Source organism: Lethenteron reissneri, chromosome 48, assembly GCF_015708825.2.
Source record: "Lethenteron reissneri isolate LAM-NWPU_2019-01 chromosome 48, ASM1570882v1, whole genome shotgun sequence".
Classification (NCBI taxonomy): domain Eukaryota; kingdom Metazoa; phylum Chordata; class Hyperoartia; order Petromyzontiformes; family Petromyzontidae; genus Lethenteron; species Lethenteron reissneri.
The window spans coordinates 9,555,498-9,579,990 of record NC_083826.1 but is presented as its reverse complement, the minus strand read 5'-3'; the positions used below and the strand labels follow the sequence as shown (position 1 = coordinate 9,579,990).

The 24,493-nt window shown below is 45.2% G+C and overlaps 1 protein-coding gene across 1 annotated transcript; it reads right to left on the bottom strand.

Moving 5' to 3' along the window:
- Positions 1–631: 631 nt before the first annotated feature.
- Positions 632–24,006, bottom strand: LOC133354582 (lysosomal thioesterase PPT2-A-like). The gene is made up of 8 exons (XM_061571531.1): positions 23,788–24,006; positions 17,950–18,103; positions 15,239–15,334; positions 12,109–12,216; positions 10,140–10,223; positions 9,173–9,257; positions 8,208–8,262; positions 632–7,115 (listed from the first exon to the last, which is right to left on the bottom strand). Exons 1-8 carry the CDS (start codon positions 23,977–23,979, stop codon positions 6,972–6,974), a joined length of 918 nt encoding a protein of 305 aa, XP_061427515.1. The 5' UTR covers positions 23,980–24,006; the 3' UTR covers positions 632–6,971.
- Positions 24,007–24,493: the final 487 nt, after the last annotated feature.

Below are 24,493 nucleotides of genomic sequence, written 5' to 3'. Positions count from 1 at the left end.
CTGTTCTCCTATTACGCGATGTTCATGCAGATGTCGGGTTAAGCACAGTCTGCGATAACACGTGAGATGCGTAAGCAGGCCGAACAAAGACTGAGGCACGTGGGTGGCATCTAGAAGCATCCAGCAGCATCCCACTGCCTTGTGATGCTACCCCGAGCAGCCATACGACCGCTGATTCCGATTCGCGCGACGGAGTTACCTTCACTCAAATCGCGTTATATTAAATTAGCTTCCACGTTATATATAAAAAAAAATGTTCCCTCATACATTCATCATCGCGTTATATCAAATTTGCGTCGTGAAAACACGCAGCGTTATATAACAGACTGTACACTTTGGGAATAATGGGAATCAATGTAAAACGTGTTTAGCTCACTGCACCGTGAACCACAGCAGTGGTTCATGGCTCCCCATTCATGGTCGAGCGGTATCTGAACTGGGCCTGGTATCCCCCTTCACCGACCCAAACAAACCTGTGTGTGAAGTCAGGTCGAATAACCTCCCATGACCCACAGTGTGGGGAGGCCGTCATCCAACAGTGGAATCTGCAATTTTAACGCACTGCACAACCTTGTTTCATTTCCTGTAAAAGACTCCGTGGGGTTCCACAAATGAATGAAGGTGAACTAAATTCCATTATTTTTTCCATTTATTTGAATTCAGAAAATCTGTGAATAACAATTTTTTTAGGAACAAAACTAAAACTTTGCATGCAAGAGAAGTGACGGCTATTCACATGAAGGTCGAGTTAAAAATAAAATAGAGGCCCTAAGACAAGCGAGTGGAGGTCTCACGACCTGGCTTGAAACGGCGTTTGTGTGAATGTGCGTTTAACTTCTCTTGCAGCCTTACGTAGCCAACTGTGCTCACGTGTTGTCCACAACGGGGAATTTAACGCAACAGCAAGACACGGTGCGAGATTTCACAAGACGCTTTGAAAGTTTAATTCATCCAAGCTCTCTCCTCTTTCACATCTACAATTTTTTTAAATTAACGTACAGACAAAGAACACAAAAAAAATCGCCTCGCCCGAATTAATGCCCAGATTACAACACGCCGTGAACACATTTTCAGATGTGCATTGAGTAACCACGTGTGATCAACGAAGACGGCCATAAACCCCACACACACGACAAACATATTTCCCTTCATCCTCTTCCCATATGTGAATCCACAATAGATCATCAGTATTCGCCGATGGTAAAATCAGCTTGTGGTAAAAATCGACAAAATAATAACGGTTCAACGACTGCACGAGCCGACTGAATGTGTGCGGGGCGGTGTGTCTGTCGAGATGCACGGAACGTTTCGCCCGTGGCGGCGCTTCTCACAACCTCAAACACCGTGCGGACCGCCACTTTTCGATGCCACGATAATTTCCACAGAGGGCAAATGACAGTGATAGGGTGTGAGAGTGAGAGGGTGGCGACATGTGCAAGTGTGAGGCTGTGTGAGTGTGTGACGAATATCTGAACCGGTTCCTGGGCCTCCCCTAGGTGGACTCAGCCACACTAGGCGGTGGTCACCTTCTCCACCACCATGCCCTGCAGTGGAGGTGTTTGTCACACGGCAATTAAAAAGGAAAACAATTCAGTCGTCACGTGTGGATTATTGAAGGGAAACCCAAACCAACTTTGGTACAATGTAATTTTAGGAGTCAAAAGAAAGCCCCCAAAATATTTTCAAAGTGTTTTGTAGAATTTCAAAGTGGTCACCACGGCTGATACGATGCACGAGAGGGTTAAAATTAACAACCAAACTTAATATGGTTGTTTAATTGTGCAGTCACTGGTGACCAGGCTGAAATGATCAACTCGTTACATTTGAGAACCTGGTTTAGTTAACAATCATGGGGGTGGCTGCTCAGATTTGAACCCAGGGACCTCGACGGTGCCGGCTCAGTATTCGACCACGGTCACTTGCACTCACTCTAATTGTACACTTCTTTAAGCGTAGCCAAGCGCGAATACAATCTACATTTGTCGAATGATGCCTTGGCAAGAAGGTGGATTAAAACAGTGCCAGCGGATGCGCTGTCGCAGTCCGTTTCAAAGTCACGGCGCAAACACGAGAGAGACCACGGTTCTGTGCGACCTTTAGCGACGTAGTTCCTGAGCTCGTACACACGCAGGGGGGGGGGGGGGGGGGGGGGGGGGGGCTGCCAACAACAGCAAAAAACTGACCAAGCGAACAAAAAATTGAAAAGGGGCGCTGCTGGTGAGGTGTCGGAGTTACCTCACCAGCAGGGTCAGTGCCAGTGCCAGCACTGGCAACTAACGTATCTGCTAGAATTTAGTTTTGTAATGGTTATTTAGGCTGCATCGTTGACTACGCTGTGGGGCAGTGCTAGTCCGAGCGTGTCCTGCCTTGACAAAAACGGTGCCACAGGCAAACAGATAATGTCGAGCACCGAGAAAATGTACCGAGAATAACCCTGTCGTTAACTTTCATTTGTTAACTGTGACGTGTGATCGCCCGTTATATACATGTATAAATGTAATTCACCTGTTACACTGGGTAGAAAGCACTATTCTCTGTATACCGTGCTTAGAACAAAAAAATATCTCGGCCACCCTCGCAGTGTTATGTCGTGGTTGCATGTGTACTCATATCATAAACTGTCTGCTCTACATCCCCATTGCGACGTGTGTGTGTGTGCCCCCCCCCCCTTCTCATTTCTTAGCCACTCTACACAGTATGTCCTTGAAATAAATGTGGGCATATATAAATATTGAACCGTATATATAGCGGGAAATTTTTGGGGAACTCCAAATGAAATATTTTTAATCGCTCTCTCTCCCAGGGCTAAAAAGTGTAGCAGCTTGTTGTTCAGCGCGTGTCTCCATGCGGCGGGGGGAAACATCAGCAAGTCCCAGCTTGGCACTGCACAGTCACGGCTGCAAGCATTGCGTCGTGCGTTCCGAAATCTGCCGTTGATTTTCTGCGGTTGATTCAAGCAATATGAAGAATATTACAAACTGTGAATGGTCCAACTGAATATATTGCGGGTTTTTAAACCGCTCGCAACACGTGACAATTTGATTTGTTTGGCTCTGTCGGTTGGCCGGAGGGTTACGTGGTAACAAACAAAAGAAATGGCCAGATTATTACGTGGCTAAACCCAAACATCTATAATGAATCGTCTGAGTTTTGTTGAGAAGACGAATCGACTGGGGCACCCCGGGCCCCAGACTTAGCCCGGTATTTAAAGGACACACTGTAGTGCTGGCAGCACCTCTCCAGAGCGGAACATGGGAAAAAATGTGAGCGCGCAAGCATTTCTCACACATCACACGGCTGCACACGGAGCTCGATAAAGGCACATGGTTAACAACTGTTTGCGTACGACTCACCCGTCTGCTTTCACAATAGTCAACGCTTCCGTCAGAAGCCAACGTTATCCGTAGTTTCCAAATTTGCATTGATAAGATGTTAAAAGTTTTGACTGATTTATTGCTAAAACTAGCTTTTTTAAGATATAAAACAAGTTTCCTTCCTTAAAAATAGTTTTTTTTTTATAAACAACGCTTTTGTTCAACGTTGAGAAATGTTTCAAAAATACGAAGAGCTCTTCCGTAAATCTTTGCGATCACTTTGCGAACGCATTTTTCACTATTCCTGTAAAAACTGACAAAGGTTCAACTTTGCATTTCCCTCCATAAGAAATGTGCCCGATTTAAAACATGCGACGACTTTTAAAACTATGCTCGAAACATTACTCGTGGATGGGGAAACTTACAGAAGTTAAAAATAATCGTTTTGTTGTAAACAATACTTGACATTTTTGGTGCAAAAAAACCCAAATATCGAATCGTCATTTAAGCTCCGTTTAGCGATTTGCTCTAAAACTTGGTCGAAATTAGCCTCCGATCTGAGTGATTCTTTGGGTATACAAAATTAATTGTATGTTTTTTTTAAGAAAACGTATTCAAACGTATTCACCAGCCCATAAAAATCACCATCGGCTGTAAGGATGATGCTAACGTACAGCAGACACATGGCCCAATTTGGGTTCATAAGGTAAAGCAATAAAAAAAATAACTTCTAGCTGCAAATCACCAATGTGTGCGAGGTAAAAAATTCGGCCAGTGTGAAAAGCCTCTGTATGAAAATGTTGGGCCAGCTCTCCAAATCAACGCAATCATACTGCAATTTAGGTCCAATTGCATTTCTACTGCATTGGAGGCTATGCATTTGGTGGACAGCGCAGGGCAGTGCAGTAAAATCCATCGTTGCACTGTCCTGTGCCCTTAACGTCTATGCCTCTAACCTTCAACCCACACTGACCAACATCGCGGAGTATGATCAAATAATGCCCCCCCCCCCCCCCCCCCTGTGACCGACGTGGTGTGGGAGAGGCTTTCAGCCAGCAGTGACAAAGGGAGCTGTGAATTAAATGAAATCAGTGCAGTAAAATCAGAACAGAATCTGTACCTGCCATGACCAGACGCGGCCACCAGCTATTTGAGTAGAAAGCCCGGCGGCACGCGACCGTGGAAAACCCTGACTCGACCGTGGCCCACGTCGTAAACCATGTGAACCTCGGGTTAAATTCAGCGGAGGGGTGTTGAAGACATCATCCGTTCAAGCTTCCCCCCGAGACTCTGCTTTGGTGATCACTCACGAGTTGCTGTATGCAAGAACATTTGTGCAGTGAAATGAAAATGCAACCGTCAGCGAGCGGACATGGAACAAAAGTGCCATGTAGGAAGTGATGAAATGAAAACTGATGAACTGGAACCCCCAAGACCCTATCTTAGTGACCGGCATTGCAAAGACACTTGGTGGTTTAAAAACGACAATAAATTGTGCTACTGCTTTATGAGTGGCCGGTTAATAATTAACAGAGAAAGGGCAATGAAGCAAATCTAAATACACAAGAACATGATGGACCTTGTCCCATGATTCCATCAACACTCAGCGGAAACGTTCAACTGGTTCGCATGCTGCTCACAGGGGCTTCCGCCTGTCACGGAAAATAAATGAACTGATAACATTTAAAGCTATCGCATTAATTTGCCTATGGCCAACTCACCCTGACTGTGCCCGATCTCGTCAGACCACTGCAGTTTGTTACAGGCTGTGGTGTTACATGGAGGGCAGTGCAGAAAATCCACTGTTGCTGAGCTCCTGCATTTGCTCCCCACCTTCACTAACCAGCACTGACTGACGAGCATTGTTATTTCTAGCCAAACAACCCCCACAGTCTGCAGAGGGCATAGAGAGGCCCTCATCATCTAGCAGTGGACTGACGAAATTCTGTACAAGTCAATGTTCATTGATTTCAATTGTCCACAACTGCCAATCCAGTTAATCCAGCTCCTCTCATGTTTTTTTTTTACTCTAGGTCTACGAACATACTGGACTGAGAGTCATTTTAAAATGCTTTGCTCACACATTCATTTAGGAACGGCTGGCTTGCGTGACTCGGCTGTAATGCGTGGGCTTAACACAAGACAAATTTAACCTTTATAGACCTTTACACAAGTGAGAGACAGTGTGCCAGGTTTTGTGATCTTCACAAACACGGTTCAAACGCATCGCCTTGACAATTCATCCCATGGGTAGTGATGGAGACATAAAATGGACGTAAAAGCCATTCCTTAAAGTGCAATTTGAGCTCTAATTTTAATAAATCTCACCAAGCACACATTTAAAATGCTAAAAATCGTAACTTTGGACAAAAAAAACATCCAATTTTGTCAGCTATGTAAGTATTCTTGTGTAATGTATTATTTATTCATAAGGGTTTTTTTTTTACCCAGGAAAGCATCACTGAGTATCGGGTTTCACTTCTAGGAATTATGCCGAATTTTCACAGTAGGAGGCTATGTTGCTATGTGTAATCCCAATTAAGTAATTTGCAGGTCATTTTTGGTTTGTTAATTATCATTGCTATGTTTGCTCAATTCCAGTTATTTATGCATGTTTATTTTAACTATGGGAGGCAACTCATGCCAAACAGCGGGAGAACATATAAACTGCACAGAGTAAGGAATCGAACCTCGGTAGTGAGGCACAAGTGTTACCACTGCACCACCATGCCGCCCCAAATCAACCACGTACATGCCAAAGCATGTACACATATTTTGTCTAAACCACCATTAGCATCAAAACGAAGTCAGATATTCAACAGTTTGGCCCAGATGATCGCCGATTCAGCTTTCCTGTTGTGACATTTAGCTCACAGGTGTGAACTTAGTAAATGTGGCTTTCATAGTAACTTGCCCATGTACTGTATCTATCCAGGTCAGAGGCAATGAGACTTAGAAACAGGTTTTTTGAGTAATTGGCTGTGAAAATGTTCCACGCGATAAGCCATTTTGTTGACCTGTGACCAGGTCCCTTCTGAAAAGGAGCTCTAAAGCTCAATAGGCCTTAACCGCTCAATAATAAACACACAATTTACAAATAAAATACATAGTGTGATATGCATTCTCTCAGATGTATGTTGAACTTCTTTCGTACCATACGTAGCCAACTGTGCTAATCGGACGTGCGTTGGAGACTGGGATAGGCATTGCGATGTAGTGATGGTTATTGTCATGATTTTTTTGGGTGGTTGCATTTTCCACCTGTGATTCGGCCAACGATATGCACAACACGGTACAATGTCCGACACACGTACGGACAATACCACGGTCCCAAAATTGCACTTGAGATGGCAAGCGAATTAAACATGCCATCCATTGAGCATGAAACACTTCATGCCAAGGGTCCACAGTAATGTCACATCACACACACACACGAACCTCATTGCCAATCACTGTTCTCAACAGTTACAAATGTTCATTGCTACAGTGCGGACGCCACACTATAATGCTGTTAAAACGGTCGTGATTGTAAAACCCTGAATGAAAAGAAGACACTGCAAAGGATAAAATAGATCAGAACGGTGAAAATAAAAGTTAGAACTAATAAAGGATGATGTGGAAGATGATTATTGATGATGGCAATGAAGGTGTAATCGCTCAGCTGAGCCACTTGCTGATGTAGCGGTCGAAGACGGTGCGATTTGAATGCCAGGAGGTGTGCGTCACCCCTGGCACCTCGTACACCGTCAGCGCGCCTCGCTCGTCCAGAGTCCGCAACCCAAACATGTCCCGCTGGTACACCTGCAGAGGGTGCGCGGAGTAGGGGAGCGGTGAGCTATTGAGTTAGTGAGTAGATGAGCCGGTTAGTGCGTGAGTGAGTGCAGCGAAGAGTGGGAGAGTGTGTGCAATTAAATGAGGGAGTTGGAGTTTGAATTGGTGTGTTTTGACTACACGAGTGAGTGCACGAGTTGGTGAATCATTTGGGAAGTACAATCGTGGGTGAGTGGATAACCGAATGGGTCGGTAGTGGTTGAGTGAGTGGGTGATTGAATAAGTGAGTGAGTGGGTGATTGTATGTTGAACTTCTTTTACACCGTACGCAGCCAACCTTGCTAATCGGAGGTGCGGCAATGGGTGAGTGCCGAGTGGGTGAGTGAGTGCCGAGTGGGTGAGTGAGTGAGTGCCGAGTGGGTGAGTGCCGAGTGGGTGAGTGCGGCAATGGGTGAGCGCTGAGTGGGTGAGTGCTGCGAGAAATCCTGGAGGCATGACACACGAATGTGGGTGCTGAGTGGGGGTACTCTGATACATTTTGACAACTGTCCCCGAAAGTCTCCACCGAGTATGAAGACTTTATTTTAGGTGGGTAATGCTTAGGGGCTATGATCAACTCACCGATAACGCACTCAATCTCATCAGACCTCGGAAGCTAAGCAGGGCTGAGTGTGAATGGACGGTACTTGGACGGACGTCCACCATGCATAAAACAAGCGTTATAGGCTGCTCCCGGGCTACGCCATCGAAGAGTGCAGTGCAACAAAATCCACTAATATACTGTATTGACCAGCATGGTGGCGTCGAGTAACCCCCCACGTGCCTTACGCAACACATAGGCTCTCATCCAACAGTGGAATGAGAAATGGAACGTATATTTAAGATCTTTGGACAATCCCCCTGCTGAAAATTATTGCGCATTTCAAGGAAAACGAGAGTGCCAAGAATAAAGCCACGGCATACGTGGGGATAACGGTAAACACGTGCGTCGATGCAGAGTTGCCACTAGTCAAGCACACACCAATTTAGCGGTTTTCTCCGAGAGGGCCGGGCAGAGCATACACTTTGTGGCTGGGGAGAGAGAGAAGTTTGCTGCGACCAAGCCTGGCTGCTCACACGTACCTCCTGGTCCTTCATTTCTTGCACCGTTTCATTGCCATCATAGAAGCCAAAGTGACTGGAACACAAAAATGAACACATTTAGTTTGGACAATGACAAAAGGCTTCAGAATTGGTTTTCCCCTTTTTTCAGGCAACAAAACAGGTGTTAAGATGTTAAAACACTAAACTGAAACCTTTTACAAGGAATCATGTCTGCATTAACCACAATACTTGTGGTCAGAATGCAAACAAAAAACATACTCTGACAGTATATGTACATTGTCTTTGAAACTGATTGGTCCACACCAGAGACAACTTTCTTTGGAGCCTTGTCTCAAAAGGTGTTAGACCAGAGGACGCCAAAAGGCGTACGGCACAAAAGTCTTAGCAGACTGTAGGGGCAAGTGCTGCTAGCGAGCACCTATGAAGGCCGGCACGGCACACAAGGGGGTGGGTGGCCAGCACCATGCCTTTGTCTACCCAGTGGTGATGTTTACACAGCGTACCAGGTACTCATTTGAGGCTGAGTCGACCTAGGAGAGGCCCAGGACCAGTTCAGATAATCGTCACTGGTATTGGCCGTGAGCGGGAATCAAACTCGGGTCACCAGGTTTGTAGTGCAGCGCTCCCCATTGGACAATGACACACACATATGGCCTACGAGGCAAGCTGCCCACCACAATCAGCATTCCGCAGTGGAAAACCAGAGCAAAATACAATGGAGCAGAGTCCATTGCTGTTTTTAACTTCTATGCTCCTGTACCTTTGTTCCACGCCTTCATAAGCCCGCGCTGACCAGCCGTGGTCAAGTACGGTCAAGTTAACCGCCACAACCGCTACATGGCGTGGACAGGCCCTCATCCAGCAGCGGATTCAAAACAAAAAAAAAACTGTCCACATACTTGCGCACAAATACAAGAGCTGTGTGTGGAGATTGTCTTTTTGCTAATTTTTAACGAGCGCAGCAGACGCAGCACTGCTGCTACCTGGACTGCCAGGGCGTGATAACACCGTCATCCGGTCCCCCGATCAGCACCAAGCGGTTGATGCGCAGAAAGTTTTTTTTCCATTCTGCACAAGGAACGGAGAAGAGATGATGAGACACGGCCGAGGCAAGGGCTGCTGCTGTATCGTCGCGTTTATGTACGAATGCATCTGCTCAAATTTTCACTCATTTGTTGGGTCTCTTGTTCTATTGTTTAGCTGTGTTTGGGCTTTCACCTTTATGGTCACATGCAAGGCATTCGGTGACTAAATAATACCATTGTATAATTAATGGACTATCAAATTACTCGGCAAGTAATGATTTACCCACTCATGATTCACGAATCATCACAATCCAAGGTCAACATTAATTTCAAGAATCAATTTTGCCGACTCATTTCAGTTGTCTGTCTCATATGTCCCTGCTTTGTCCTTCTTCATTTTTACCACAAGCCTAAATGTAACATTAGCATTAACATGTAAATTTAATTAATCAAAAAGTCTATTCTAATGTGCATATCTCGATGTACGAACTGATTATAATTGAAGAGCTGTTCCATGCCTACTCAGAGCACATCTACGAGAGCACCTGTCAAGAGGTGGAGAAAAAAAGTGGGGAATTATGGGTCGAGGAGCATAAACCATCATCATGCGAACTCCGATCATCCTCACAACAGCGGCTTTTGGCAAACCATCAAAGATGGTCACTGCATCGCGCATTCAGATGCGCTTCTGCGGCCGTCTGGAATGCCCTTCCGATATTAGGAAGTCATCATATCGATTAAAAACTAATTTCTTTAGAATCACTTATTGTGGGGAGTTTGTTGTCATTTCCCCGCACCTTCGATGACCACGGTTGGCAAAATAGGGTGTGAAAGAAGTTCAAGAATACAATACGTATAAATCGGTGGGGTAAGTCACATGGCAGGGGCGGTAACTTAGTGCCTCCCTCTAAAGTCTAAAGCGTACCGGCAGCACTCGCGTGTTCTCTCTCGTTGTTGAGAAAAGACAGGAACTGACTGCTCTTGAGATAATCCCCCAGGTGGTGTGGGTCTGCAAGCGAGCACACGTGACATCCGTCGTGAACGCTCGCGCCAACAACAACAACAACCCCCTCACCGCTGTGAGACCCCGTGACCCGTCTGCTGCCGTTGCCAGCTGGGCCTGGCTTGTTGGAATTTTCATATCAATGTTCGCCACTTCAAAGAGGGGCCCTCATAATGATTTACCACTCATCAAAATAGCAAAAACACACTATTATAAAGTTCAGCAGACGCAAAGTAAGGGAAAGCTCGATGTACGATTCTAAAGCAAAACATATGTCATAGGATTGAGCCTCTGAACAGCATCGAATTGAAACTGATTTGTATGGGATTCATGTTTAGTATGAAATTTAAAAAACCATAATACGATATAATTCACGTTGAAAAGCCTAAGTCTCAGGTTTTTCGAGACGCTTAGCCGATTCATTTTTAAAATAACGTTCTGTGCATGAAGAGGAAACCAGGGTACCTGACAATACTTCTCAAAGATTCATACAGATGGAAACTAATTTGTTGCTGGGAGGTGGCCAGGAGATCAGTTTTCTGGCAACGTCTCAACCCTGTGGGATTTTGGGAGTTTCACAAATCTACGCGATCCACAACCTATGGCCTCGGAAGAACTGGATAACAGCCGTGCACGACCATAGCCATGGGACCCTTCATACAGGGCACGCTCGCATTAGAATAAGCCAAATCGATTTCACTCCTAACACGTGAAGGACACATCCTCATGCGGCATGGTTACCACATAAAACGTCCCTCAAAAATAGTCGAGACTAAACATGGGGCAGCAGACAACGGAGGGAATGTGTCAGTGGACATCCACAGTGGGTGGTGATGGAGATATCCTAATTGGATTGTTGCATCATAGGATATGGTGATGGCTTGGGGAGCTTTATAGAGTACAACAGTGTCACCTCAAAACACTGGACTAATTCAGAGGTGGAGTGCCCTGATATAGCCATATGTTAAACAAAACTCCATTATTTCCATGAAGATAAAATCGAGCCCATTTACAAATTGTATTTAATTTGTACTTAACAATTCATATTACATTCAAACACAAGTATATTATAATAATAATAATGGTCAAAGTAATTTAAAAAAAAAATATGATGGGAACCGACTTGGTCTGCAGGTAGTTTTAATCTATTGTGTAGTGTTAGGGGCTTTCTACTCCGTATTGTTTCTATGGTTTCATAATCTATGGTTAAGTAAAGGGGGGGAAAACGCCACGGAAACCCCCAAAACTCACAAACCAATTCTGCAACGCACAATCCACCACTACCGTAGTTTCTGTGCATTAGTGAACTGGGACTGCACTGGCGCGTGACCTCTCTGCAGAGAATTACACTAAAAACTAAACTTTTTATTTTACCGGTTAAGGCCCACTGAGCTATACAGCTCTGTATTCAGAAACGACCTGACCACGAATGACAGCTCAATGAAGTGGCTTATCATGTGGAAGTGTATAGCAGCCAAATACGCTAAACGCATGCTTCTAAATGTGGAGGGGAAAACAGGAGTACCCGAAGAAAAATCCACACGACCACGGAGAAAGAGACACGCAAACTCCAAATATAAACAGGCGTCGGTGTCGAGGTCGAACCCACTACCTCCCGTATACCAGGTGAGGGATATAACATCTCACCACCGTGGCGCCCCACGGAGATAAGACAATGTAGCGGACAACAAGCGGGCGCGCTGCTGGGAACACCGCTCAAATGTTGAGTTTCCGGAGTGCAAGTTTAAAATTCCTTTTCGAAACATTCAACAAATTTAGCAGTTCCCCAGAAACCCCCATTGTACGCGGAACATTGTAATACCAGTCCCATGTTATTCGAGGGCTCTCTGTACATTATAATTCCGTGTCCATGTGCCCTCCCACGCCACACCTTTCCAGTAGTTGCAGATGGAGACGTCCTGGCCCAGCTCCGTGTAGCAGAAGTGGAAGAGTGTGGACTTGACGTACTTCGGGAAGAGCCACCATAGGTAGTTAGTGTCTGGCCAGGAGAGTGAGCAGGCAGAGAACACCACATCGCGATTAGCCACTGGCGTCACTTCCACTGCACGGGATAAAACAGCGGGCAACGAGTGGTTACGGCGGTTTGAAAAAGGTGCTGATATGCACCAAAAAACGAATACGTCCAAAATAAATTATCTTTATTAAATTTGCAAGCGCGCGAGAGATGGCGGCGATTTGGCTGATGACGATAATGATGAATCCTATTCCATTTCATTTAATGCAAACATTATGTTCTAATTCCTTTAACGTGTATTATATACTACATCATGTATTATAGTGCAATTAACATACATTATATACTACATGATAGTATGCTAGTTCATTTAATATTAGCAAACTGATAATTTTAAGAGACACAAAGAGTGGATGACACATTTGTTGGCTTCACACCAATTCTAAAATCTAAAACTAAACTATTTTTTATTTTACCAGGTAAGGCCCACTGAGCTAGATAGCGCTTTTTTTAAGCGACTTTGCTACAAATGATAGCTCAACGAGAAGTGGGTTTTCACATGGAAATGTATAGCAGCCAAATACTCTAAATTGTACACAGGTGAGCAACAAATACTTTATAGCCTAATATAATTGTAGATAAAATGCAAAGCAGACAGCCCTTATCTTGTAGCTACATACCCAGGCTGTTTAATACAAGTGTAGTGTAATAGCGCCGGCTGGTGGACAGCCCCGGCAACTGTGGTGAACAGACAGTACACACGCTGTGAGCGTGAGCACGGTGTGTGGGCAGAGCGGAAGAACTGGGGCAAGGGTCATGGAGGACCCCGTCTGGAGGCCCCTGGAACCTGCTGGCGGGTTCCAGACGGGACGCGCGGTCAGGGCGGAGTCAGGCCGCGTTGGGAGCATAAAAGGAGCTGAGAGCGGGGGGCTCGAGGCTGCCGGTTCTGGGGGTGGACTCGTCTCGTCGTCGCTGTCGTCTCGTCGCCGTCGTCGCTAAACGTTTCTGCTAGACGTTGCGCTATGAAGGAGAGTAGTTGGCTATCTCGGTCAGCACCGTCGGTGTTAGACGGCTAGTGTTGTGTACAGGCGAGGCTGAGCTACTGTGGGGAGTGTGTGGACGAGACCGTGGAAGTTGTTAATAAAGGAGGCAACTCCTATAAACTCTGTCTCTGAATCGATGACACTGCACAAGTTTAAAGGCCCATTACTCAAGATACAAGACTTTAGTTTTTCATCAAGTGTGTTATTATAGCACTCAAGCAATGTCATCCATTATATTTTAAGGTCAATGGAGTGTGATGTCACTCGTGTTGCCGAAAGTCACTTTAATGTATTTATCCCTCATTGCCGAAGCTTAAAACTCATGTTGGATCACCCAGGAACACATGAAGTAGGTAGATATATTAACCGAGACAACCGATGACAATAATACCTGAAATGCACCTGCTTTTGTCAGATCTCAGAAGCTAAGCAAGTTAGATGGGTGACAATCAATCAGAACAGGTGCTTGAGGCTGTGGGGTTGTAGGCAGCATAGGGCAGGCCAGGGCAGCAAAATCCTTAACTGTACTGCACTTGTATGCTCCCGCACCTATGCTCCCCACTGAGCAAAAGTTGCAGATCAGTTAAACTAACTGTAGTTTTTACTGCACTGAAGTATTCCTGCACAAGAGATTTATTTATTTTTGTTTCCGGTCTCCTTTATAGGAGGCCTCTGTGTCTCGGTGGGCTTTCACCTGGTTATAAATAAACTTAACGTGTGTATATGTGCAGGTGGTGTTATTCAAAATGCTTGGGTTTGTATTTCCTGTTCTGTTTAAGCTGAAAAGACGTGCAGGCTTTCAAGGAATTCTGCTTTATATTCTGCCCACTGCTACAGGGCTGTTAACAAGCGCCTGGGGGTGTGTGAACTTCCTTATAGGCAAAGCTTAAATAAATATTTCTATCTTACACTAACCAAGATAGCCTTGGCTAGGTGCCATAGAAGCAAAGTTAAATCAAATTGTTTAACTTTTTATTGAAATAAACATGCCATTTTCATAAAGGTGTGCACAACGCATAACACAAATGAAGGTCATCTTGCTAACAATCTTATGCAAACTGGACAAGTTATGTATGACAATTGTAATCTAACCGGTAATGTGTTTGCTTGCAATATTACACACTTCCTTGTTGCAAATGTGGCGAGATGGGAAATGCAGATATGCGATTAGTACTACTTGTGAAATGTACTTAATCGCATATCTGCATTTCCCATAAATATGCTAAATTCCTCTTGATATGCAAATTATTTTGTCAAGACGCTCTTCGCCCCTCCATCCCAGCATAAATAGTCGCTCCAAGCCTGGGGCGTGCCATTCAGACTCTGCCTTCTCGACAGACCTGTTCTCCACCTGAAGACGGCTGCTTGCGTTGTGGCCGAAACGTCGTGAGAATAATTTTATTATGTTTTATTTTTATTATTTTATTATTTTCCTTCTACGTGACTTTACCGAAAGAACCAAGAAGATGAATCCCTGCAGTCACGAAAGCTTTAAATCGAAATATAATAAAATGATATAATAATATTTTATGACTTTACTGAAAGAACCAAGAAAAAAAATATGTGGGTTATCATGTTATTTTCTCGCCAAAACACCCCTCTATTGTAGAATACAAAACGCGGGCTCACATATACAAAGATCCCCCATATTACCTTTACCAGACTGTTGGGACAAGTGCTGTTAGCAAGTACCTATGAAGACCGGAACGGCACATGATGGGGTGGGTGGCCAACACCACGCCCGGCCGCCTTTGTCTTTCTAGTGGCGATGCTTACACATCGCACTAGGTACTCATTTCAGGCTGAGTCGACTTAGGGGAGGCCTATAACCTGTTCAGATAATCGTCGCTGGTGTTGGCCGTGAGTGAGAATCGAACTTGGGATGCTGGGTTTGGAGTGCATGTCACGAACTGCTACACTCCCGCTCCTCACATACAAAGACACACACACACGTCGGTAAGCAACGACTCTGTAGTTAGTACGAACAAGTCACGTCTCTGTACCTCCATACTGCCCGGCCTGAGGCGAGGAGAGAGAGATGAAGGTGTCCACGTTATGGTTCGGCATTATGGACAGCACCCCTCGGCACACCAGCCCCCCTGCCGAGAAAACCCACCACACGAACGCACAAGGTTGCACACACCCGATTCTCGTTCACATCAGAAAGGACGATGGTGATGGCTGCTGATGGCTACTACTGCTGATGATGAAAATAATAAGGCTGATGACAACTTGATGGTGCTGCGAGTGAAGAAATTGTTATTTTGTGCCAGCTTTTGGCTTTGAGCAGTGCCAACATTTTTCGCACCGTACGTAGCCAACCGTGCTTCATCGGAGCCTGATCGCAGTCCACTGGTCACATGTACAGGATGAATTAGAAACATGGGTAGAATTACAAGGGAAGCGGAACAAGAGCTGAAGAGTGAGCATTAGGGCAGCATTGGGAGATGCAATTCGTGGAAATACACTGGGACACACAGAGGAACATATGGATAATTATGTAACAAAGCAATTTAGAGACATATTGACTGTCAACTAACTAACAAGTGCGCTGGTGCAGGACGCATCGTGGATGTATGTTGAACTTCTTTAGCACCGCGTACGCAGCCAACCGTGCTAATTGGAGGTGTGGGGGAAGGACAACAAACTAAACACAAGAATCAGTTAAAAAAATTGTTTCCAATCTAGATTTAAAAGTGCATAGCTCCAGTGGCTTCCCAATAACACTTATCAACATGGACTGTGACAATTATGGTCATGATCACATGGTCATGATTTCCTGCACCTCGGATTAGCACGGTTGGCTACGTACGGTGCGAAAGAAATTCAACATACATACAATTCCAAAACGTGTTTTTTGTTTATTTATTTTGTTTGTGCTGTATCATTTATACAGTATGTACTATTTGCCTCATTTGTACTCTCCATCTCATCTTTATCACTTGTTCTGTCTCGTCTAAGACATGTCTTGTATCGTTTGTATTTTCTTTCTCTTTTGTTCCATAAACCTGAGGCGAAATGCCCAGAAACTGTGCATGAATCGTAGATAAATCTGTTTTCAACACGATTCAATGACTGTATTGTGAACACGAACATCTATATTAAATCAATGAACTGTCACACGCCTGTACATTATGAATCAATTAATCATTGCACGCCTCTAAATAAAAAAAACTGTAGCTGAAAGCACACTGCAATAGACACAACTTAAGCCGCCGTCCTTTATTTTTAGAAAGTGCCTCCAACACTTACACATCACCCGAGCACTGTAAAGTGCTCCCTGTACTGAGTGTTTTGATAATGACCAAAGCCTCAAGTCGGAGCCAAACGAAACATGATTGGCCCAACATGGAGGCACGGTCACTGGAGGCCACATGAAATTGACACGTTTAAATAGACGGGCTGAAATATTTGCGGATGGTGGATGCGTGTTTACTCATATGGAAAGGCCAATGAGTTTAGCAAACACTGTCACCAGAAACCCGAACCCAGACTGTCAAACTGCTCAAAGTCGAGTCGAAGTGTTTATCTACTCCAACTAATGAGAAGCAAAGACCCTTCCGTAAGCGGCCTTGAGCAATGCGGAAAGTCCACATTTCCGCGGCAGTCTCTCCAGAGGGCAACTGTTGTTGACTTCCCAACAAAGCGGAACTTAACTTGACAACTAGGACTGAAAATAGAATTTAAAGCCTGCCGACTGCGAGTTGAAGGTGAAGCAACAATGCCACCACAATAGATGGCAACGTTATTGACTTGGGTTTCGAACCACAGTATTATCAATGCATTTAGCCATGAAAGATATACCGAGTCTCAAGACTACTTTTGTTGGAAAGGGGGCTTTCCCACCTGATGACGGACGCTTGTGTTGCGCCCGAAACGTCGTGATTTGCTTTATTTTGTACCTAAGTGACTTTGCCGAAGGAACCAAAGAGTATGGATTCCTGCAGTAACGAAAGCTTTAAATCATCCCCGGTACGAGTCTATTTTTTCCGAGTTAACTTCCCCCGTATCCCCAGCTCGCTCGGCCTCCCTCTTCCAGCCCCGCACACTTTCCCCCCCCAGCCTCACGTCCCATCTCCTAGCGTTCACGCAGCGCTCCCCCTACCCCACACCCCACCTCTCTCTCCCCCCCCTTTCCCCTCCCCCTTTCTTACCTATATAACCTCTTGCCACGGCATCTCTCTCCCACTTCAGCAAAACAAATTTTCTTGCTGTGGGTTTCCCACCTGATGATTGCTTGTGTTGCAATCGAAACGTCGCGATTTATTTCATGTTATACCTACGTGACTTTACCGAAAGAACCAAAGAGTATGAAATATATTGTTTCGCGTTGTTTGACTAAATCACAATTCAGCATTGTTTTTAAGTTCGATAAAATCAGATAATTTTATGGCGAACCCAAAATGGCTTTAAAAACTCAACTCACAGTAAAGAATTGCAGCGTGATGAAGTATGGGAAAATATACCCCAGGACCAGTACGGCATTAAGAGTCACTGACGACGCAATTGAGTTACATAAGGGCTGCACATGTACATTAATGTGATTGGGCATACAAACATTTATAAATTAATAAAAACACTGGGGTGCCAGGGAGTAACCTGCCAGGGCCCAAGGCACTTGCAAAGTTGTCTTAGACGCAGAACGGCCGGAGGCCACCGTGTGTCTGTGTGCGCGAATGTGTTGCGCTTGTGTGTGTGCGTGATGGCGACGAACCCTGGGAGTAGCAGATGATGTGCACGCCGTCAGGAGCCTCTTGCATAATGGGGCCCATCATGGCTCCAAAGCCCTTCACCTGGCTCCACAGGGGCTTGAGGCTCTCCATGTTGTTGAACAGGCTGAACACCGTCACGTTGGTGCCTGGGTGGGCCTGAAGAGAGAGCAAACGGGTGCAGCGTGAGAACTCCGGCATCCTCCACTCCTTCACAATTTCACCTTCGTTTCTAGTTTTGATGTTCATATTTGTGTTATTGATGATTTGTGTTGACTGGCATGATTTCGAAATGAGACTTATGATTCAAGCCAAGACAGCCTTGGCGAGTAAGCCCATGTCTCATTATGCCTGAATGGGTTTTTTCTTCTTCTTACGAAATAAAGTTTATTGTTGCTTTTACTGAGATGCTGCCAAGCTGTAATAGTTCTGGCGGCAGCAGTTGAGACATTCGTCAAGTTTTATAAATCACCACTTCTCTGTCCACCCAGCAGTATAATCGAGTGCACCACAGTGAGAATCAGCAGGTCGCACGTGGTGGTGTAAAGTGTGCAAGGCTGCACCTTGACATTTTTACAACTTTTACTGCTGCTGTATCAAAATTATGTTCGGTTATGAAGGTTTTCTCAAAGATGCAAACATATTCTCATGAAAACGTATCCAAACGCCTCAAGGTGGAACTTTCCTGAGAGAACTGGGACTCATTCTCGATTTGAAGTTTTCGTCACTGCAAGGATCCATACTCTTTGGTTCTTTCGGCAAAGTCACGTGACTTTACTGAAAGAACCAAAGAACTGAGACTCAGTGAGGGAAAGTGTTTTAAAAAAGGGACACCACCAATACCTTCATTTGAAACTCGTTTTCTGCATTGATTCCTGCTACTCTCCTCCAGCTACTTCACAATTATCTCAGAGCTTCAGTAAAACAAAATTAACACGTGACCAGATCCTCTATTTATAACCAGGGGTGAAAGGTGACACCCTGTTACATGGAAAACCACAATCAATCTCATCGAAATGGCGATCGAATGTCGATCATTGACCTCCCGATCAGAATAACTCATTAAGCCAAAAAAAAGGTTCTTCTTAGGGCCAAACTTGCTGTCAAAATGTCCCGGAAGTACGTATTTTTAAATCCTTTATATTAAGTTCGCTTGCTTGCGTGCTTGCTTGCTTTCTTACGACCGTGCAAATCTTTCGGTCGTTTTTTAACCCACTTCCTGTGATCCAATCGAGCTGACATTTTCCACACAGACTCGTTGTGACAGACAATTATTGTTCGTGAAAAAAAATTCAAAAATTTTACACTTTTTAGGCAAAAAAAAATAATTTAACATTTATTCAAATAAAACTCATTCATGGCTTTGGCTGAACGTCACAGTATAGGAGCCCAGAGCGTAACCCCTCCACAGGCCGTGGCGGAGTAGCGCAGTTGGTAGCGCCCTCGCTTCCCATGCCAAAGGTCGCGGGATCGATCCCCGCGTCCTCCACAGGCGAATATATTTTAAATCCTTTATATTAAGTTCGCTTGCTTGCTTAGGACCGTACAAATCTTTCGCTCGTTTTTTAACCCACTTCCCGTGATCCAATCGAGCTGACATTTTCCACACAGACTCGTTGTGTGTGACAATTAATTTTCGTGAAATTTTTTTCCCAAAATTTTACACTGTTTAGGGAAAACAAATTAAATATTTAATTACCAATTGCTTAATACTGGCAGACAATCATCTGACCCATAGATTGCAGCCATCTCAAGCCAGAGGACGAGAGGACTCTAGCCGCCACGCATATAAAGGATTTAGAGTGAAAAACTTTGTTTTTACGGGTTTACTTGTTAAAGTCCATGTTTAGAGCCTTTCCCGGGTGAAGTGTGGGCGTCTCACGAATATACCGAAGGTGAACAACATCGATGCCTTTGCACTCAAACATCACCACGTTTCCAGTGAGGAACCAGCATCCCATTATCATCTACATGGCCAAAAGGTGTTAAACCGGCTACGACCACTCCCAAGTGCTACGACCACTCAGCTACTGCTAGCTACTACCACTCCCAAGTGCTACGACCACTAAGCTACTGCTAGCTACTACCATTCCCAAGTGCTACGACCACTCAGCTACTGCGAGCTACTACCACTCCCAAGTGATACTACAGCTACTGCTAGCTACTACCACTCCCAAGTGCTACGACCACTCAGCTACTGCTAGCTACTAACACTCCCAAGTGATACTACAGCTACTGCTAGCTACTACCACTCCCAAGTGCTACGACCACTCAGCTACTGCTAGCTACTACCACTCCCAAGTGATACTACAGCTACTGCTAGCTACTACCACTCCCAAGTGCTACGACCACTCAGCTACTGCTAGCTACGACCACTCCCAAGTGCTACGACCACTCAGCTACTGCTAGCTACTACCACTCCCAAGTGCTACGACCACTCAGCTACTGCTAGCTACTACCACTCCCAAGTGCTACGACCACTCAGCTACTGCTAGCTACTAACACTCCCAAGTGATACTACAGCTACTGCTAGCTACTACCACTCCCAAGTGATACTACAGCTACTGCTAGCTACTAACACTCCCAAGTGCTACGACCACTCAGCTACTGCGAGCTACTACCTCTCCCAAGTGCTACGACCATTCAGCTACTGCTAGCTACTACCCCTCCCAAGTGATACTACAGCTACTGCTAGCTACTACCACTCCCAAGTGCTACGACCACTCAGCTACTGCTAGCTACTAACACTCCCAAGTGATACTACAGCTACTGCTAGCTACTACCACTCCCAAGTGCTACGACCACTCAGCTACTGCTAGCTACTACCACTCCCAAGTGCTACGACCACTCAGCTACTGCTAGCTACTACCACTCCCAAGTAGGGCCAGGCTATCCACACGAGACAGGACACAACCGATCTCACAAATGGCAAAGATGATAGGATGATAGCGGCTTGGAGAAGGCCTTTACATCCAACAGTTATAACCTCATTTACTTCACCGATTAATCTATTTCTAGAGTCGACTAACAGACGGCTGTAAATGTCTTAAATACGTTTCATTGTATTGTATAAAAAAAATCTAACAGGAACTGTATTGACACAGTGCATACTGTATAATATACATTATACACTCATCAGTATGAATGGTCAATAAACTTCAAAAATATATTAACAGTGTAAAGTACATATATCGTAATAATAGGGGTTTCCCCTTTTTTCTGGCAACAAAACAGGTGTTAAGATGTTAACACTCCAAACTGAAACCTTTTACAAGGAATCATGTCTGCATTAACCACACTACTTGTGGTCAGAATGCAAATAAAAAAACACTGATAATATATGCATTATCCTTGAAACCGATTGGTCCACACCAGAGAAAGCTTTCTTTTGAGCCTCGTCTCAAACGGTGCATTCTGACCACAAGTGTTGTGAACACAAGTGTTGTGGTTAATGCAGACATGATTACTTGTAAAAGGTTTCAGTTTGGGGTTTGAACATCTTAACACCTGTTTTGTTGCCGGTTTAAAGGGGAAAAACCCTATTATCATATTTTGGTACTGCCAAAGGAGGTCCATGATACATATATCGTATTTCGCACATACTGTATTACACCACCACTACACTATACCCCATTAAACCAATCAATACTCTATGGCCGAGTCCTTAAATTGGCGGCTTGCTGGACAAATGTTACCAGCAAAGGCTCTTAGGGGTGACCCACGGGGAGAAATGGCTCACCAGTACATTAAGAGATACAGATCAGCAAGATGAGAGAGAGAACTAAATGGTAGAGGTGAATGTGTGGGAGCTGCAGACAAGAGAAAACATTGAGGTGAAAAAGAGATCAAAAACAAAAGATGAAAAAGTGCCACAGGCAACAACAATAAGAATAATATGCACTTAAAATAGCGCCTTTCACAAAAATGCTCGAGGCAACGTGCGTGAAAAGGAGATAATCGATAAAGAACCACCGGGTGAGCAAAACAAGGAGCCAAAACGTAACAAAACGAATGATAAAAACAGACACTTTTTTCACGAGATTTAAATGCTGTCACCAAGTATTCCAAAGCCTCATCGTACAGGTCACTTGGTCACAGAAATATGGGAACCATTGCAAGGGAAAGCGGAACAAGAGTTGAAGCGTGAGCAACAGGGCAGCATCAAGAGATGCAATTCTTGGAATTACACTGGGACATATTAAGTAACAAAATCAATTTAGAGACGTATTCGCTGTCAACAAACACGTGGGCTGGAGGGGGACGCGTCGTGTATGTATGAAGAGCCTCTTTCGCACCGTACCTCGCCACCCGTGCTAAATCAGCGGTGTGGTCATGGTGAGCCGCAGGGATCATGACGATGATCGGTGGTCGAGACTAACGACGGAGTGGCAGCCAATGGAGGGAACGAGCCCGAGAAGAGGTCGTCCAAGGCTGTGATGGAGGGATGAGACTAGCAGCTCCTGTGTTGTGGCGAGATGGGTCGCGTGACATTGTGTGTGTTGAACTTCTAGATTTGAAGCTTTCGTGACTGCAAGGATTCATACTCGTTGGCCTTTTCGGTAAAGTCACGTAGGTAAAACAATTAATAAAATAAATGAAAACAACTAAATTAAATCACGACGTTTCGGAGGCAACACAAGCCTCCCTCATCAGGTGTAAAAAGGTACAGCAAAATAACAGTTATTTTGAACTTATTTCGCACCGTACGTAGCCAACCGTGCTAAATCGGAGGTGCGGAGGAAGGACAACAAACTAATCACAAAAAGGAGTTTCTAAACAAATGAGTTTGTCACTCTCGACGATTTAAAGCGCACATTTGCAGCGGCTTCCTAATATCGAAAGGAAGAGCGTTCCAGACGGCCACAGAAGCGCATCTGAAAGCGCGAGAGCGGTGAGGCCGCCTTAGTTTGGTGGTTCTCTAAGAGCCGCTGCTGCAGAGAAGATGAGCGGAGTTTGCGTGACGGTGGTTTATCTGCTTGCCGAGATCAGCAAGGGATTGTGGTTTACTCAGGGGTACCCCTTCAACACGCGGTGCGTAGATCGTGGCCGATGATGACCGACAAACACAATCGCCACTGCACTTTAGTCCAATCAGCCGATGTGATTGGCTCTATGGACCAATATTGTCCAGCAGCAGCGGCGGTGTTTGTTGAAGAGAGCCAAACTCCAGACCGTCTGGGTCTCCATCAGCAGTCGAGCTAAACAAACATGCGACCAGAATGTTTGACGTTTACATTCAGTGACCAGAAGTCTTAATTCAGAATGAGCATCTTTATCGGTTGGAATTTCCCTAAACATAAGTTGGCACGTATGACGAAAAACACACAGACATTACACAAACACACAGACATTACCTGTCAACCCCTTAGCAGTGGCTGCCTTATCACAGACCAATGCAGACCTCATCGATCACCCCGTGGCCCTATAAACCTCAACGTCAATCCTACAAAGTCCCATCACAAGCGAGAAACAGACGAAACGCAGTGGTCTTTGCCCGTATTGAAACGTCTGTACGCCGTATGGACCTGACAACTTAACTTCCCTGTACAAGAATACGGAGTTGACCCGTAGGGGTTTGACATCTGTGCATTTATAAACAAATATTTTTCCTTTGTGACCGTGACAATCGTGTCGGGTGGCGGAGGGCAACCCGACACAGGCGTATTGCGGGGCAGCCGAACCGGGGACAATGCAACGACAAAGTACAACAACCCGAGGAGTACACAAAACAACAACGCAATCACACTGCACACAACAACAACAACTCTCTCTTCTCTCGTTCAAAACAACAACAACAACAAACATCAACAACCCCCACTGGCGCTTCGCCTCACGCCACTCGCCTCCTCAATGTAGCCGCGCAGCGCCTGCAGGTGCTCGGGGTCGTCGAAGAGCCCGTGCACGATGAGCACGGGCTTGTTGGAGGCTTCGACTGTCGCCAGTGGCATCAGCAGCGTGAAGAGCAGCAGCATCATCATCAGCAGCAGCGGCGGCGTGAGGAGCCGCCGACGCGAAGCCGCGAGCCGCAGCGCCATCGCCTCGCGTCTCCTCCGACGCCGGGTATGACGAGAATCGATCCTCTTTAATCGAAACTGACGTTTGTCGCGAGTCGATTCCGTATTGCCTGTGCGACGCGAGCAACGAGTTCTTGGAATCGATTCCGTCGGTCCCTGCGGTTGTACACGTTGAGAGCGTAAACAAGGGAATCGATTTGTGGCTTGAGTGTCGGCGTATCTGGAATCGATTGGTGTTTTTGGGGGGAATTTTGCTTGGTGTACGTGGATTGTTGCTTTGTAAAGATCTTTTTCTCTGGGGTTTATCTCGTAGGAATCGCTTAAGGGTCGCGCTGAATACCGATTGTTGTATTTTTATTATTTCCCTTCGACGTGACATTACCGAGAGAACAAGAAGACGATTGCAAGCTGTACATTTTGAATTAAATCTCTCGATGTTACGGGTCGCGATGGAGAACAAAAGCGCGATTTTAAATCGCAACTTGCTATCCAGCAGCTTGAATGCAAATAAAATGCTCTTAGGTTTTTTCGGTAA